Consider the following 19,296-nt stretch of genomic DNA (forward strand, 5'->3'; position numbering starts at 1 on the left):
TTTGTTTCGACATTTGTAACTACGAGCCTGTTCGATTAAAATTTTAATTTTACACAAATCGACACAGCCTAGCATTGCAAACTATTTATAAAACACGTATGTAGAGAAACAGAATAGGTGACAATGACTGAGATGATTGCATCTTGATAAGACTTAGCGTGATGTTGTTTTAATCAGAATCAATCGAAGAAAGCTCCTAGTTCAGTCTTATTTCAGATGCCTTGCAGTTGCGGTAAAAATCTAAAATGAAGCATCTGAAATTATTATTCCTGCTCATCAGTTTCGCATTAACGATACAAGGAATTTACCTTTCGAACCTTAACTCAACGTGCTTTCGATGCCTGTGCGAAGCATCCACCGGCTGCAGTAACCGGCTTCGCTGCGATCAAGGGGTATGTGTCACCTGTCGTCACTTAATTAAAAATTGAAACCAATTAATTGCTGTTAAATTCCAGTACTGTGGACCGTTCTCGATTTCGCGGGCCTATTGGATCGATGCCGGCAAAGTGGTGAAAGCTCAGGACGATCCGAACCGTTGGGGATCGTATGAAGAATGTGCGAACAATTATGACTGTGCCACCGACATCATTACGCAATATATGGAAAAATACGGGAAAGATTGCAACAACGACGGATTGGTGGATTGTGTCGATTATGCGATGTTGCACATAAATGGAGGGCCAACATGCCATTTACCGCTGAATTTGGAGTTTAGTCGAAAGTTCAACAATTGCTTGCTGCAGAATCGACGGTTGCGGGTTGCAAACGGAGCAAGGAGTGGTGGGCGCATGTTGCGTTGGAAGTAGTCTATTGAAGTGAACTGCTGTATTAGAACTAATTTGAATTATGACGAAGATTTGTTATGCGCCTTAAAGGTCACATATAGAGCCAAATAAATCTTTGGCAATCATCCATCGAATGAACAATTTATCGTATCGTATCGAAAAGTATCATCATACCTGGCAAACGATATACGGATGCGAAAATGGCGACATTGGTAAAGAAAGCTCTCAATTAATAACTGTGGAAGTGCTCATAAAAATACTAAGCTGAGAAGCTGGCTCTATCCCAGTGAGGACGTAAAGCTTAAAAAAATGTTAACTGTACAAGGAATCATATTTTATGACTTGAAAATTCTATTTCAAATCGCTTACGCCACCTTTAAATCTTAATATGTTTTGCTCCATTTTTCTCTTATCATGTGATTTTAATTCAGAAGGACAAACAAATTTTTGGGATTTAAAACTTACGAAAAATAAGCCGCATCCTAATATGCATTCACTTATGGTGTCCGCAGTGGTCCGCAGTCCGCCCTTCATCCCCCTATATCATAGATTCATTCGAGATTAGCCATACGACAGTTTTTTTCTCATTTGCCTACAACCATTCGAAAGCCACTAGATTTCATACCATCTTTCGGAATAAGCTCACAAAATGAAAATGCTATGATGGAACTGTAAAATCTAATCTTCTAAAAGGTTTTTTACGTCAAACAGGCACGGTACCACGGGTATGACGATCATGGCGCGAAAACCGGCATCGCATGTCCCTTGGAGTATTTTTTTTTTTACATCTTTCCAATTGTCGATAGTTTTGGTGTTCGATTTTATCATCGTCACTTGTATGTAGGGGAGAGAGAAGCATAACGCCCAATCAAAGACAACGCTGCAATATATTCTAAATTATGCTGGTTTCATGCAATGTGAATGTAACTTCCAGGCTTCAGCCTGCCATGTAATTTAGTGCATTTAAACTTCTATTTTAGTTTTGACATTCGTTCCATTTTATTTGGGCTTTAAGGGTTCATCAAATGACAATTTCTGATACCCACCCACTCCCTCGTAACGCGTTTTGTAAAAAAAAATCTAAAAAAAATGTATGAGCCGTAGCATTATGAGAAAATCTACCCACCCCCTTCAGCGTTATGAAATTTGTGATTGAGCCCTAACAGATACGCGCTTTACGACCAGGGCTGACATTCGTCAAATTAGTCAAATTAGAAATGAAAAACATCATCGTTATCTAGTAAGGTGCAGAACCACTTTGGTAGATGGACATAGGGGGTTTTCTCGGCTGAAATGTCTAGCACATTGCAATAATAAGCGCTTCAGTACAACGCATATTGTGGCGTCAAATATGAGCTCATTCATTTCATTCATTTATTTAGTTAACATCTAAACAGATAACACTGAATCAACAATTTTACGCCACAATACTCGGTTCGTGGCCGCATCTCTCCATCCTCGGTTCTGCCCCACGCTCGTCAAATTGATACGCACTTGATCCTCCCACCTAGCTCGCTGCGCTCCACGCCTTCTTGTACGAATTGGATCCGAAGCGAACACCATCTTTGCAGGGTTACTGTCCGGCATACTTGCAACATGCCCTGCCCATCGTATCCTTCCAGCTTTGGCCACCTTATGGATACTGGGTCCACCGTAAAGTTGGGCGAGCTCGTATTTTATCCACTCACCGTTTTCCTGCACACCGCCAAAGATCGTCCTAAGCACCCGACGTTCAAAGACTCCAAGTCCTCTTCGAGCATCGTCCAGGTTTCATGCCCGTAGAGAACTACCGGTCTAGCGTTTTGTACATGGTACATTTGGAGCGGGCGTAAATCTTTTTTGATCGCAGCTTCTTCTGGAGGCCATAGTAGGCCCGACTTCCCCTGATGATGCGCTTCCGTATTTCACGGCCAACGTTATTGTCAGCCGTCAGCAAGGATCCAAGGTAGACGAACTCGTCGACCACCTTGAACGTATCCCCGTCTATCGTAACACTGCTACCTAGGCGAGCCCTGTCGCGCTCGGCCCCACAAGCTAGCATGTACTTTGGCTTGGACGCATTCACCACCAACTTTTGCTGCCTCGCGTTTCAGGCGGGTGTACAGGTCTGCCACCTTTTCAAATGTTCGGCCGACAATGTCCATATCATCCGCGAAGCAAACAAATTGACTGGATCTCGTAAAAATCGTACCCCGGCTGTTAAGCCCAGCTCTCCGCATAACACCTTCTAGCGCAATATTGAACAACAGGCATGAAAGCCCAGGCGGCATCCAAAGGAACTGGAGTGTTTTAGAGAGTTTTAAATAGATGTGTAATCACAGAGATACATACCGTAAAATCGGGTGTAATTGATCAGAAGGGTGAAATTGATCATCGTATCACACGATTTTATTTATTCGTAATGGAGCACAAATATCAATGTAAGTTGCAGTAAATGAACGTTGCTTGTCGTAACTATTGTCGAATGGTGTGTTGTGAAGTTTTTTGTATTAAAGAATGTTTATTACTATGAAAATAACGTAAAATTTCAAAATCATGCACGGCGCAGTATTGACAAACACCTATGAACTTCTATTTATAAGCAAGGATTTGAACATGGCATGAACCTGAAAGTTTGTGAGTACCAATTTGCTCATATGGTTGAAATAATTGAATTTCTGTTAGATATCATTGAATTCCTTAGGAAATTGCATACATTTAGGCGTTTTCCGCATAATTCTTGATATTTAGCTATTCGTCATTTATATAAATATTGCATTGTTAAGAATTTTACAAGCATATTCGGATTCAGGGAGCTCAAATTTATCATATAGAGTTGTTTTGGAAACTAACAATAATGGCATTGACAAGTGATCAATTTCACCCTGAAATGAGATCCTCTGTTTTTTTTTATTTTTGAGGTACCGTAATCCGGGGTATCATTGATCAGCAGGGAAACATTGATCGGAATGACTCATCTCGTAAAAAGTTTGCATTGTCATTTATTGATAAAACATTTCCAAATCATGAATGGTGCTTCTCTTTCTTATATTTATGAGCTAATAAAAGTGAAGATTTTTGCGAATATTGCGTTTACTTTATGCATAAATTTGGCAACTTTTCGAAACAATAATTTTAATGGTTAACGATGACACTACCAAACATTCATGTCTCACATATGTTCTGTAAACGATATGGGCAAGGAAAATGCGGTTCTTACTAAAAACGGCATCGCCAAAAACGTTTCAGTTGTCGAAACATTCATAAGTATCTTCAATTAGGCAATCTTTCAAAAAACAAAATAAAGTGTATAGTCACGAACTATGCGTGGCAGTACTTGTTTTCAAAATATAAAATATGCAACATTTGCATTTTGAAACGAAATATTTAGAAAATAATCAAAAAAATGATCAATGTTACCCTGGATTACGGTATTTGTTAACACTAAAATGACATTTGTTAGACAATGTCGGTACATAAGTCGATGAGGCTCACCTTCGTACTTGTTTTCCTGCATTTAGTTGTTTCGCATTGTTAACATTATAAAAAAACAGACTAGAAAAACCGTGAAAAATGATCAATTTCACCCGAAATTACGGTACTTTTGCATGTTTTTAAGGGGTGAACCCAAACTTTTGCATGGGTGTGTAAGAGGGAAAAGATTGAAAGCTTAATGCATATCCCTTATATTTGAGGAAATAATGGACCGAACACACGATGAATCACAATTGTAAATTTCCCAAATTTTTTAGAATTGTATATATTTGAAAGAGTGCTTAACTTAATCGGATAATCAAGTCTAAAATTCCGTATAATCGAATCCCAGATAATCGAGTCCGACCTGTAACTGGGAATGGGATAAACAAGGCTTCAGATATATTAGAATTTAATATTGCTCTTAATTCGGTGTCTCTTCCTAATATAATGAGTCATCGATTTCATTTTCTCCCAATTTTGCCCCCAAATTTCAAATTTTATATTTTTGCTCCCGAAGTCTGCGTTTAGAATTTTTATACAGGACAATGGGCGACCCCTGGTGATTTTTCTTTGCAAAAGTAAGTTTTCTCATAGTAAATTCCATACAAACTTTGAGCGGCTGGCGCTGAAATATGGTTTCACCGATCGAGCAGAAAGCAGAAACTGGAGCGAGAATCTAAATTTTCATATAACCGTGTCGTAGGCTACCAACCATCATAAATACGGATGCTTTCATAGTATATTATCCCTTCTTTTGAACATTGACTGTTCTTCATAGGTTTATTGTCTTCGTCTTATGAAGAATAATGAAACGCAATTACTCAAGAGAAGTCCGTTTCTCTTTTATAAAGTTATTTAGAAGATTTGCAAAAAAACTTAATAGCGACAAATTATCAAAGTCTGTGTGCACAAGGGTGGCCCATATTGATCAAACTATAAAAATCTTTAGTTACATCCTCCTAATTTGTTACGCTTCTAGAGGTCCAAAAAGCTACTGTGACAATTTGAGTGGAATCCATCAACTCTAAGGAGGAGCTAAACGATCTTGAGTTGACGGATTTCACTCTTAGTTTCAGAGTTACATCTTGGAGTCCAAATGAACCAATTTGGGATGTAATTTACTTGAGATTTTTTCAAATTGAGTTTTTGCATATTAAAATGGACCATCCTATTAGGGAGTGCTTTGCGAAGACCCAAGCAGTCCGATTCATTTTCGCGCGCTCGGAGTGTTTTTCCTTTTTTTTTCAGTTAGCATTTCATTCGCGCGCCATCGGAGTTATTTTATATTCCTGCTTATACGAGTTGACGCTGCGATTGTAACTGTTCAGTAGAGGATGGATTACCAATTGGTGAGCTCGTTTCATGCTTGTAATAACACATTTTTATGATGTATTTTTGTTTTTTATGTTTTTTTTTATATTTATGTTTTATAAAATTTCGAGATTCAAACCTTTGAGTAGTTCGATGTTTAAAATGTCGACGCATTGATAGATAACTTTTTAAACAGAGGTTACATGAATCGCATCACTTACCAAGATGAATCCAGATCATGTAGCTTTGAAACCCTCCCACTAACAAAACTCCTTCCCGTGGAGTCCTGAGTAACTTGATTTTCAATAGGACTAGTAAGTCCTAAATTAAAATTATGCGCGCTTTCAAATTGCATAGCAAGTTTTTGAGTAACAATTTGTTTTCCTCTTTCAATGCCAGTTATTGGCCTCAGTTTTTTTTTTCAAAATTTTAGATAATTTCCAAAAGGGCTTAGAGCCAGGGTTCAATTGAAAATTTTTATTTTCAAAATTTGTTTATGTTTTTTATGTTTTTTTATATTTATGTTTTATAAAATTTTGAGATTCAAACCTTTGAATAGTTCAATGTTTAAAATGTCGACGCATTGATAGATAACTTTTTAAACAGAGGTTAGAGTAAGGTGGGGCAAAAGTTCGACCTTAGTGGTATAATCAAAGTTTCAAGGAAAACAATAGCAGTTAAAACAAAACAAATACCATACAGTGAACTTTCAACATATTGGCTATAATTTTGCTGAACAAACTTGTGTCAAAATATTTACCCATTTTTAGTTATAACAGTTTCAAAATTGATTGTCTTATTCGAACTTTTGCCCCACCGTTGGGGCAAGAGTTCGAATCTAGTGTGGGGCAAAAGTTCGCTGGCTAGAACACCAAATATGGATCCTTTTATGACAGACATACTTTACACCAACCGTAAACTTAAGTTTGACGAAAAATACACACTAAATTTTCATCAAAAAATTGCCCAAAACCGGGTTGATTGTAATATACTCAAAATTAGCAGTTTTTTGCAAAACTAAGTGGAAACGTGAAATTTTGGAGACAGTTTTCACATGATCAGACAAATTTAACTAAATTTGATGATAATATGTGGATTTTAGGCAATTTGCATTTTTTTTTCGTGATTTTATACATGGGTCGAACTTTTGCCCCGCTGATTCGAACTTTTGCCCCACTATGGGCCAAAAATTGTTTTCAAGCATTTATGCAAAAACTAATACACCTCAAAGCAACCTAGGCCTAGATAGGCCTCAAAGCAACCTAGGCCAGATAGGCCTAGAAACGCCCTTACATGAAATATTGAAAAAGATTTTATCTTCAATTGGTTCCATGCAACGAAAGTTTGACCAAAAATTACAATATTCACGTCGAAAAACAACAAATAGCAATAACTTTTCCAAAACTCAATCGATTTTTATGATATTTGGATTGAAAGTCTCTTACTTAAATAGCATTCGAACCAGCATGACATTTATAAGTTTTTTTTTTTGAATTGAGCTAGAAATCTTAAAAATAAACTCTTACCCCACTCTAACTTTTGCCCCACTTTACTCTACATGAATCGCATCACTTACCAAGATGAATTCAGATCATGTAGCTTTGAAGCCCTCCCACTAACAAAACTCCTTCCCGTGGAGTCCTGAGTAACTTGATTTTCAATTGGACTAGTAAGTCCTAAATTAAAATTATGCGCGCTTTCAAATTGCATAGCAAGTTTTTGAGTAACAATTTGTTTTCCTCTTTCAATGCCAGTTATTGGCCTCTTTTTTTTCAAAATTTTAGATAATTTCCAAAAGGGCTTAGAGCCAGGGTCCAATTGAAATTTTTTATTTTCAAAATTTTTGTTTCTTAATTGTGAAAATCGTTTTTTATTAATTTTCGCAAATTTTATAGCAGGATCGAGAGTGCTTTGAAATTGCATTCTCCTCACGTTTTTGAGACGGAGTTTAACCACGTTTAACATCATCATATATAATCACGCAATCAAATTTTACTTCACATTTTGGACTTGCAATGCACCTGGCTTCAACAATGGAATTTGTTAACGTTTCAAAAGCATTGCCAATATCAAGATTTCTTGTTAGGAATTTCTTTACCAACAAATGTTAACATCAAGATAATTATTATATGTTTCATATATATTCCTCTCAGCTCGAAAATAATTGAAAGTCGAGCTGATAGGATTGAGAATCGCTTCATGAGATATTTAAAATGTAACAGGGACATGATCAGAATCAAAACCAGCATGAGTAACCAATTGTCTACAAAGGTGACTAAAGTCAGTTAAGACAAAATCAATCGTAGATGGGTTCTGATGTATTTTTAAAACTCTAGTCACTATCCCAACCATAAGATCGTGAAGATTTTTCATAGCTTCATCGGATAACATTACATTAGTTTTCGACCTATTCATATGATTTGGCCTACTTTGTATAAACGTTCGAAAATTGGTTCAATTATTGTAGGTCGAAAATTAGAGCTTTTCCCCTACAATAGCATTTATCTGAAATTAATACAAAACGATAATAATTTGGATGGTCCATTTTTATGAGCATGAGCATGAGCATTGATGACCGTACAATTCGTAGTTGCTACTCCGTGATTGACGAGAATCATCAAAATTGTACAGGGAATCAACAGATGTAGCTTTGGAGTAGCATACCATCTGCAATGTACATTTTCGAGGACTCTGAAATTAGTAATGCCAATAACGGCGCCGGCCACGTCCTTACGGTCATCGGGGAAGAGAAGGAGTGTTAGTGTGACATCCATTGTTACTAAAGACCGAGTATACCTCTGCATCATCATGGTTGCCACGGGAAGGAGTTTTGTTAGTGGGAGGGCTTCAAAGCTACATGATCTGGATTCATCTTGGTAAGTGATGCGATTCATGTAACCTCCGTTTAAAAAGTTATCTATCAATGCGTCGACATTTTAAACATCGAACTATTCAAAGGTTTGAATCTCAAAATTTTATAAAACATAAATATAAAAAAAACATAAAAAAACATAAAACACGGGACTGGCAATGCTTTTGAAACGTTAACAAATTCCATTGTTGAAGCCAGGTGCATTGCAAGTCCAAAATGTGAAGTAAAATTTGATTGCGTGATTATAGATGATGATGTTAAACGTGGTTAAACTCCGTCTCAAAAACGTGAGGAGAATGCAATTTCAAAGCACTCTCGATCCTGCTATGAAATTTGCGAAAATTAATAAAAAACGATTTTCACAATTAAGAAACAAAAATTTGAAAATAAAAATTTTCAATTGGACCCTGGCTCTAAGCCCTTTTGGAAATTTCTAAAATTTTGAAAAAAAAAAAAACAGAGGCCAATAACTGGCATTGAAAGAGGAAAACAAATTGTTACTCAAAAACTTGCTATGCAATTTGAAAGCGCGCATAATTTTAATTTAGGACTTACTAGTCCAATTGAAAATCAAGTTACTCAGGACTTCGAAAACATTCTCAATCAAGAGAACCTTTTCCAAAATTCCGGAGAGACTGATTTGGAAGAAGTGAGAACTATTTTTAAAAAATTCATAAATTTGAAAGCTTTTGGTGATGATGGAATTTTCTACCTGCTTATCAAGAAACTTCCAGAAAGTAGCTTATCAATCTTAGTTGATATATTTAACAAATGTTTTCAGTTGGCATATTTCTCTGACAAATGGAAAAATGGCAAAGTTGTAACAATTTTAAAACCAGACAAAAATCCTGCAGAAGCTTCTAGCTCATCCAATCAGTTTGCTTTCCTCCATTAGTAAACTTTTTGAAAAGGTCATAAATAATCTCCCTAATAAAGATAAATAATAAATAATAAAAGGTCATAAAAGCTTAACTTTCAAATATCACATTGAGGGCATTCAAGCAAAATGTAACAAAAATGTAAAATGTCTTTATCCCCTTATTAATAGAAAATAAAAACTTTGTCTTAAGAACAAGCTTTTGATCTTCAAGCAAATTTTTAGGCCAGCCATGCTATATGCTGTACCAATATGGACTAGCTGTTGTAGTACCAGGAAGAAAGCTCTGCAGATTCAAAATAAAAGTTTGAAAATGATTCTGAATCTTCCTCTCTGGTATAGTACCAATGAGTTGCATAGAATATCCAATGTTGAAATATTGGAACAAATGTCAAATAAAATAATTAATAATTTTAGGTAAAAATTGTTGCAATCTTCTATTGCCACGATTTTAGGGATGTCACACAAATTATGCCACACTAAATTGGGACTTTTTCAACCACCCCTCAGCCCCCTCCATGTTCACGCTTTTTGTATGACAGCTCCAAAAATTTTATAAGGCTTATCATGCTGTTGCTGACCGCCCCTCCCACTTTGAAGCGTAACGTAATTTGCGCATGATATGTCTCATAGATATGTCTCTTTCAATATTTTGCCACTGCATAAGAAATTATAGTCCAGTAAACTTCTACAAAAAACCCAAACAAAATTGACACAAAATATTTTATTGCAACATTTTTCACAAGCTGGAGTAAAAAGGATTTGTGATGACGTGAACATGACAGTTGTAGTTTTCCAAATATGTTTTATAAAAACCATCAATGTCTTAGGGTCATCTTTTAATTGAAATTATTTAAAGTTTGCCAGAACTCTATTTTTAACATAAGATTGCGAAGAAGATATGAGATATGGGATTTTTTTTAACTTTTTTGCGATTTGAATCATCATAATGCACACGTTATTGATCAACGTTATGATGAAGAGGAGATCTATCTCCCAGTCACGACTGCAATGGTGATGGGTTGGATGTTTATTCATTCATATTCTCACAGACGTCTTACTTTGGAGTAGGTAAATTTGAGCTATCTCCCCCTAAGACAATCCGCGTGGAATGGGTGGTATGACCCTTCTTAGACATAGCCCATGCATGCATCGCATCGCGTCGTTAAGCCGGAGAAGTGCTTCGGCTTTCGGCCGCTGCCAGTGTTAGTTCGGCCGTAATTTTTAGTCAAATCAGATGTCGCATCGTGGTCGTGGTCGCTGTGGACTTCATGAGCATGATCGCGCGAAACTTCATTGTTATTCGATCAAACGATATCGCGCCATCAACATCGGCAAGTGTGCGGAGTTTCGGACAACTTTTGGGTTGTTTGGGGAAAGCTGCGCGCGAAGTGACGGTGTTTATTCGGTGACAAACGAGTTTATGTTTGGTAATTAGCAAGCCAAAGAAAGTGAATTTGAACTGGTTTTCGACGACGGCAATGAAGTGTTTAACGGCTATTTTATTGGGTTTTACGTTGATTTCCTTGATTGGGTTGGTGGTGGCTGCTGTTGAGAGTGCGGATAGACCGAGTGTGGATTCCCATGGGAAACGAAATCGTAAAGTCATTTATGTTGAGGATACGGATGACGATTATGAAGATGAAGAAGCGGATGTCGTGTACGATGAAAGGCAAACAAACGGCGAAACAAACATTCGATTGCACATCAAAAACCTTCAGATTCAAGTTCCAGAATCATCTCTGAACACTTTCCATAAGTCCGATATGGCGACAATGATACAACACTCAATATTCAAATTGTTTGGCATTCCATTCGAAGAGCCCGCTCAATCATCTTTACCAACCCAGCAAGACCTCGCCGAGGAACAACAAGAACAACAGCAGCAAACAACGTCCAATTCAATGCTGCAGGTGAACGGAAACAATCTGCCGGCCAAATTTTTCCTCGAGATAAGTGACTTCCTGATGAACAACCGTGACAATGATGCGGTAGATGACAAACGCGTGGAGACTAACCATAAGCAGAATGCCGAAATCTACGCCACCGAAGAGATCAAGATCGAACGCTTAGAGAATGTGAACAATGTGAAAAATGAAACAATTACGATCAGCAAAAAACGTTACAGCCAATCGCCTCAGGCAGATGATCAAAATCTCACCACGTTTGAAATGACGCATAATAAGTTCAGCAACAATGTGACTCTGAATAACACCGAAAAGGAGGATCGTTTCCAACAAACGCGCCCAATTCGTTTGGGCACTACTGTAGCGGTGATGCAAGTGGAAACTGACTCCGGCGGACGGCCGAAGACGCTGCGTGAAAAGGTCATCTGGCGAACGGACGACAAAAACGTTGAGGACGATGACGAAAACGGTAGCCTATTAATCCGACCACTGAACGGGAATTGATTTTTTTTAGTGGAACTGATGATGAATCAGCACATTAAAAATAAGATTTGAATAAATTAGGCGCTACTTTTAGATTGGAGTGTGTTTCATTTAAGAATGATTGGTTCTAAACTTGATCTGCAGCGATAGCGATGTGGTGCGATGAGTATGAAATTGAAAAAAAAGTGATTCAATGTATTTATTGATGTGAAGTAAACAATACATGACAGACATTCCTTTCCTTTTTATATAATGGATGAAAATGGTTGGGCACAATATTTATCCAAGCTTTTAGCTGCTGTTCACTGACATACTTATGAGTATAATTGTGCATCGTTTATGAATAAAGGAGAAACAGTCGATTTTTTTCTTAATTACGTAGAATTTTACATGAACTGGAAAGTTACACCATCACTGTTATGCTATCGGTTATACTGGGAGAGTGTGAAGTGATGTTAACCCTCTGATACCCTACCCCGCCTTTAGACGGGGTACACTTCGGAATTTTGTGTATTTTTTCGTAGCTCGAAAATCAAAATGATTTTATATTTGCCTTAAACCTTGACTTTTTTGTATATTTGAAAATTGTTTGAAAAATTGTATTCTTATATAACCTACAAATACCTGGGGTTCATTTAACGTGTAATATTAAAAATCGTACAATTTATATTTTTCTACTATCAACTTATCACAGAAGAAGAGCTTGGTGGTATTAAAAACATTTCAATCCTGTTTTTTTCGTTAATTACACGTAAAACAAAAATATTTCTAGCTTAGCTTAGCTTAGCTTAGACTGACTACACATATCAATGGTTGCTATTCCGTGATTGACCGAAGTCAGTGAAAATGCACAAAGAATCAACTAGAAGTTCGGCTGGGATTGGCCATAATCTTCTTCAGTGTGCATAATTCAGTGCCTCTATTTATACAGGGTCAATAACGGCGCCGGTCACGTCCTTGCAGTCAGGTGGGATTGGGGGAAGGAATGTTAGTGTGTAACCTTTGCTATTTGGAGACCGTGTTTGCCTCTGCATCTCCGCAAAGGTTACTGGGAGGGATGTTTGTTAATGGGGAGGATCGTTGGGTCACAGGATTCACTTTGATAAGCGATTAGACCATGATAAACGATTACACAGCGTAACAAAAATGACATTTTTGCGTGTCTCAAGGATCAAATTATGTGTCTCTAGTAGATTTGGGGTCGCTGAATCTGGTGCCATTCTCAGAAATGATCCAGCACGTCACAATTTTTAGCTACAGGTCGCCAAAATTGTATAAAACACTGGTTTTATTAATGTTTACATGAAATTTAAAGTGCAATTTATCATGCTTTTTTTGTAATCTAATCCACCAAACATGCAAAATAGAACTTAAATTTTCATTTCAGACATAATTTGATTGAAATTGTGCGATTAAATTTCGATTGAACCGATTTTTTCAACATGCTTGCAGTCTCCATACAAAATTCTTCGTTTCTTCTATATGGCAAAATACAACAATTCTCTAAACCATCAAAAAATAACTTTTCCGTATCGAAAGTAATACAAACTTTGATGATAAGTATTGTTATACACATAAAGTTTGAATTCTGTGGCAAATTAAGCCAATATATTACCTTACAAGCTGGCAAACTTGCATGCAAGTTGGCTGAAATAGTCATTTTTCGCATTTTCAACAGTCAATATCTCAAAAACTAGACGTGCTATGATATTTCTGAAAACGGCAATGGATTCAGCAACCCTTAATTAAGTGAATAGCTGTATTTTGGTGCTGGAGACAAAAACGTGTTCCGCAGTGTTATTTGTGAGATATAAACATACTTAGAAATATAATATTTTCGATTGACATGAAAAATTTTCAAGTATGAGAAAATAATGCCGTTACTTGAAGTGACGAACCATTCAAAGTTTGTTGAACAAATAGCTAAAAGCAACATTCCTACAGGATATTTTACTCAAATTGAAAAAAAAAATCGATTGGCTAGACCATCACATAATATTCTTATGCCGACACTTACAGTGGCGAACCATTCAAAGTTTTTTGAATAAAATGAACGTTTTGCAAGTCTACACTTCTAGCACAGACCAAACCATTCAAAGCATTTTTTATGTATAAAAATAAAGGTCAGTGATTTTATATAAAAATATAAAAAAATAAAGTTATGAATAAGAGTTTATGCCGACACTTACAGTGACGAACCATTCATAGATGAAAAAATGGGGGTCGTGCGAGTGAGCTGTTGCTCGGCGGGTGCGTTTGTCGTTAAGTGGTAGTTAATCGCGAGTTTTATGTTGATAATTATTGAAACAAATGCTCGTTTTGCGTATTCAATAAACATTACTAGTGTTTCGTTCGATTTCTGGTGGAGAAAGTTAAAAAAACGTGACGAAAGAAGGAAAAAGAAAAATTACAATTGAGTTGGTTCTTGGAAAGTGGCCATTTTTTCACAATTGAAGCGGTTGCTGGCTCACCTAGCGTATTTGGTTGTGTTTGTGTGTGATTCCAAAGTGAGAGATTCCGGTACCATCCGCGAGTTGCATGTTGTCAATAAAAGTGAGAGAATGTATTAAGAAAAAAGGGGGTGTTCAGTGTGGAAGTGGAAGATAAGTTGAAGCATTTGTATTAGTGATTGATGTCTTGGGAGCTACTCGAGTTACTATGTATTGCAGTGTTGCTGAAATGGATGAAAGCTCTCCTTCTATTTTCAATATAGTTTTGGTTGAAGTTATTTATTAGAATTGCAACAACTGTATTTATCGGTTATAACATATGTACAGATGTGGAGGACTACCAAATTTTGTTTCAGTTTTCCATGCTCTCACCCTCAAAACAAAAGAAAACAGAATGACGAAAGTTGAATTCTGGACAAAACCACTGGCAGCGGAATTTCAGCAACTGCCCTCTCACCCAACAATCTGAGAGTGAGAGACGCTTTGGACGATCTATCTCTTTTACTCTTGCACCGCAATGAAAGTGTACATATAGCTGACAATAGTGTTTATGTAGGTAGGTTGATGTGTATATGTATTTGTGTTAATCCCAAATGAGCAGCGAGTTCTCATTTTCTGCTGTTTTCTTCGAGTTTGGTGAGTATGTACTAGGATTGGGTTTTATGCTGGTTAACGCTGTGTGCGAGGTATTGGAGAAGACTTATCCACTGTGTTCTTCGGTATACACGCTTAGCTTCGGTAGCACATTGGATGTGTAAGTCTCTGTCGACTCCTGAGAGTTCCTTTCAAGCGTGTGCTGGAGTAGGGGCGTGAGTCGCATGATCGAGTTCTCTTCATCGATCTTCTCTTCTGTGAGTAGGGGTGGCAGGACGGGGGTTTGTCGGCATTTTTTCACCGCAGGACGCAAGATTGCATCGCTGCCAAGCGGTTTGAAGTGAAAAAATGTTGACAAGCCCGCTTCTTGTCACCATTATTCGCAGGGGAGAGGATCGGTGGGGAGGGGTCGGTCGTGCGACTTACGCCCTTATTCTAGCACACGCTTGCTTAGTCTTTTTACGCAGTTTTGCGTTGTGGTAGATCTACACATTATCAATGTGTGGATCTGCCGTAGCGCTGGATTGCGTGGGGTGAGGACTCTCAATTCCGGGGGGAGTTTTCGGGTGTCGTGAGGGACTTGCACATCTGGTGCGTAGCTGAAGTTAGGCGTTAATTGGTTGAATTGTGTTTGTGAAATGGAAAATGACGTGTTTGAATGAATGATTTCGGTCGTTGATGGGCGAACGCGTACGTCATGTGCACAGCACGGAACGGTGCTTTTACATACGGGATGCATTGAGAACACACGTCAGGTATGTGTTAGACGCGTGCATTCAAAAGACTATGCTCAGCCATTGTCATGATGGGGGATCGTACCGCGGGGGATAGAGTTACGCGTAAAACGCCGCCGCGCAGTTATATTATTGTGCACGATCGGTTTCCGTAATTCACGATTTTTGTCCTATTATTTTTTTTCGCTTTTTGTTATTTAATATTTTTTTTTGCTCAATATAATTTTCTCTTTTTTTTTATTTTTATTTGCAAGGCTGGTAGCGAGTCACTTTTTAGTGACTTGGTCACTTTTTTGAGGTCAGTCACTTTAAAGTCTCTTTTTTGAAGCCATTTCAACTAAAGTCACTTTTTTCGTCAAAAAGTCACTTTTCCCAACTATTTTGAGCTAAATTTTCTGAAGAAAATAATGAATCAGCCTTTTTTAATTTGGGCTAAGCTTTAAGTTATGTCAGAACAACTTCATGTCATTATCAAAATATTGATTCATGGTTTTCACGTGAAAAAAGCTTGAAAAAAAAAAGGTTAACCTTTCTTACGCCGAGGACCTGGGATCGACTCCCACCCCCGAGATAGTCACTAAAAATTTCAGTGACGACTTCCTTCGGAAGAGAAGTAAAGCCGTTGGTCCCGAGATGAACTAGCCCAGGGCTAAAAATTTCGTTAATAGGCCTTTTCATGTGAAAGATCCGTCTATGCATTTGTTTACATCGGTGGAGGACCGGTGCTAACACGGGCCTGTCATTTTCATAGAAGAACTGTCAAAGTGCTTCCCGATCAGCTGATTTGAGACGTCATGTGAATAGGCCTATAAAGATAGAAAAAAGGGGTAAATCTTTCATAGGATGGATTTCACGCCAACTCGACAAAGGGATTGGCAGCACCCCTTCAGAATTCAATGAAACTTTCTGGGTGTGAAGACTATGTGAAACTAAGATACTTTACATACTTTGTTTATTCAAAATCGATCTAAAAATTGTAGGCTACTATATTGAGGCCTAAACGTTGTAGCACAGGAATTCACAATGTATGTGTGTGCACATACCACGAAAATGTGAAATTAATGCTTAACATTTTAGGAATTGTCTCTCAGGCAGAAATTAGTGAAAAACTGTCATGCGATATTTTAGTAAGAACCAAAATTATTATAATGACAGGTTTACCGATCTTAGCAGTCAGTGGGTGCGCAGTGTGGTTAACTGCGGGGAAGGCGGAAGTGACAGCTGGCGAGTTGGCTAGCTGGCGGGTTTGTGTACTCAACCGTTTCTATGGGGTTGTTAGAGAATGTTTACTCCAACAAACATAAACACAGAGAAGTGAAAATTTTCTCCAGCATTTTGTCGCGAATCAAATTTTCGTCTTTAATGTAGTATTCCGGTGTTTTGTGTCGAAGAAAAGCAGATTAGTTGAAAAATTGGTTTACAATTGCATATAAATGTACAAATTTCGAATAGTGCAGCCAGGTGCGTCCCACTCGAGCTCAGATTGGGTACCACTTCTAGTACCTTCTAGATACCTTGGTAAGAACGACTGATTGTTTTTTTCGAGAATGTGAAAAGTGTAATTCCAAACAAAATATTACAGGAGAACTAATCTCACTTTTAGAGGAAAACGACAAAGAAGATGTAGTTTTTCAGCAATGGCTCACCACCGATCGCTGTAACTTTGAAACTATAATAAATCCTGTTGAAGAATTTGTTAGGTATTTCGTGGAGAAAGTTGATAAGTTTATAACTCATGATTTTATTTGCAAAGAACAGTCTTCTTTTCTACGAAACAAAAAAAAACTCCTTAAAACAAGGTGAAATACTGGTAATTAGCAACTTTTCTGAAAATTATAGTTTTATCATACAAAACGCTGCTCAAGGATATCACTAATAATTCCCAAGCAATGATACACCCATTCGAGATTTACCATAAAAAAGATAATAAATTGGAAAACGTTAGTTTTATATCAGAAGTGTTGACCAGTTCAGCTATTTATTTCAAAATTGATAAATTTTGTTAAACAAAAAATAAATTTCTCAAAAGTTTTTTTTATGTCAGATGGAGTTGCAGCTCATTAAAAAAATAAAAATAAATTTTCCAGCTTATGTAATTTTAAGAAAATATATGGATTGAAGCAGAATGGCACTTTTTTGCCACATCCCACGGCAAAGACCCCTGTGACGCTATTGGTGGCACTCTCAAGCGAATGGCAAAAAGAGCAAGTCTTGCAAAAGACTTTGGAAACACAATCGCAACTCCGCGAGAACTATTCGACTGGGCAGTGAAACAAACTGATACATGTATCACCAAATTAAATTTCTGTTATATATCTAATGAACAGTATGTCAAAATGTCATAGGAATTGATGGAATTGTTTGATAAGGTTAAAACTGTCCCTGGTACCCAACGTAAAAAAACGCGTTATTCCAAAAAACGACGTTAAAAAGACCTCGTGTTTTTCGACGATTCATTTACCGCGATTTTTTTTTTGAATCATTCATGAAATCATGCATGCTTTCTTCAAAGAAATGTTAGTTGTTAGATCTTCTTCTTGGCTTTTTTGATTCACTTCGGCAGGAGGTTTTTGAAACCCACAGACAAACTATAACCCCCAATGTCAAGTGAAATATTAAAGTGTTCAAGTAATTTTGATTGCAATATTAGAAGCTTAGTGCTTTTAACTACTTTGACAGCATAACTCAAAAGAGTAGCCTATTAAGCCTATCGTCTTTATGCTAAATGTCCATTCGGCCAAAAGTACCTCCCATTAAACTTACTGATGGAAAATTTCAATGTCACTCAGGCTTATATATACCATTTGTTCTTCCTTAGGCGGTGTTTGAAGGACGCGGTTTAAGAAGTATTTCAATCATGTTAGATCTTCTATCATCATTTTTCATTTGAAATATTGATTAATGTCCAAGTATAACATTTTCGGTGATTTTGATCTAGTTACATAAAATATTGACCTTATTAGGTAGAAGTGTTAGAGCCATCCAAACTCTAAGTAAATGAGAAATGACAAAAAAAAAATACAAATGTTCCAAATATTATTCAAAATTACAAAATAAAATACTTTGGTGATATAAAAGACACAACATTTTTGAAAGATTGAAATATATTTAATAAATGTTAACTTTTCTGCTTGAAAAAATTGTAGGCAATAGGGAGCCGGATCCTATTCTTGGCAATTTTGATTCACTTCGGCAGTGGGTTTTTGAAAGTTACAGATCTCATATTTGGCCACAATATGCGTCGTACTAAAACGCTTTTTATTGCAAAGTTTCAGACAATTCGGCTGAGATAAACCCCTATGCCAAAACGAATCATGAAAGTGCCCAAGTAGCTCTACACCCTATCTTGAAATTTTGGAGGAACAATAAAATTTTAAAAATATGGTGCTCAACTAGACTTACTACCTGCAGAAGATCATATTGAATAATCCCTATAATATTGGATATTGAATTGAAATAAAACTGATTACGGTTTGATTGTCAAGTCACTTCTAGTAACTTTTTCGAGAACCGAAAGTCACTTTTTAGTCACTTTTTTGAGAATTGAAAGTCACTTTTAAGTCACTTATTTCTCAAATGTGGTCACTAAAATAACTTTTTTCGGTACCACTTTTTGCTACCAGCCTTGTTTATTTGCTATTTCTGTTTTTTTTTTTTTTTTATTATCCGATGATCCTGGTGGAATCGGTTCTGCTGTTTGGTTATCAATTAGCAGAAAGTCTGTACCGAAATGTCACGCAGGAAATTATAGACACCGTAAAACATAATAATCCACACTGTTAAATAAAAATACCCTTCTCTTTTGAATGCCGGCATTCAAAAGATTA

General features: G+C 37.0%; 1 protein-coding gene across 1 annotated transcript; it reads left to right on the plus strand.

Moving 5' to 3' along the window:
* LOC5570920 (lysozyme 2) lies at positions 1-923 on the plus strand. The gene is made up of 2 exons (XM_001653349.2): positions 1-392; positions 456-923. The coding sequence occupies exons 1-2, from the start codon at positions 246-248 to the stop codon at positions 804-806; spliced, it is 498 nt and encodes a 165-aa protein (XP_001653399.1). The 5' UTR covers positions 1-245; the 3' UTR covers positions 807-923.
* The last annotated feature ends 18,373 nt before the right edge of the window (positions 924-19,296 follow it).

Source organism: Aedes aegypti, chromosome 2 (assembly GCF_002204515.2).
Source record: "Aedes aegypti strain LVP_AGWG chromosome 2, AaegL5.0 Primary Assembly, whole genome shotgun sequence".
NCBI lineage: Eukaryota > Metazoa > Arthropoda > Insecta > Diptera > Culicidae > Aedes > Aedes aegypti.

Excerpts from the sequence above, each read along its gene's own strand:
- LOC5570920 (XM_001653349.2), top strand. The coding sequence starts at position 246 with ATGAAGCATCTGAAATTATTATTCCTGCTCATCAGTTTCGCATTAACG. Across the intron at positions 393-455 it reads GGCTTCGCTGCGATCAAGGG|TACTGTGGACCGTTCTCGAT; the intron begins GTATGTGTCACC and ends GTTAAATTCCAG.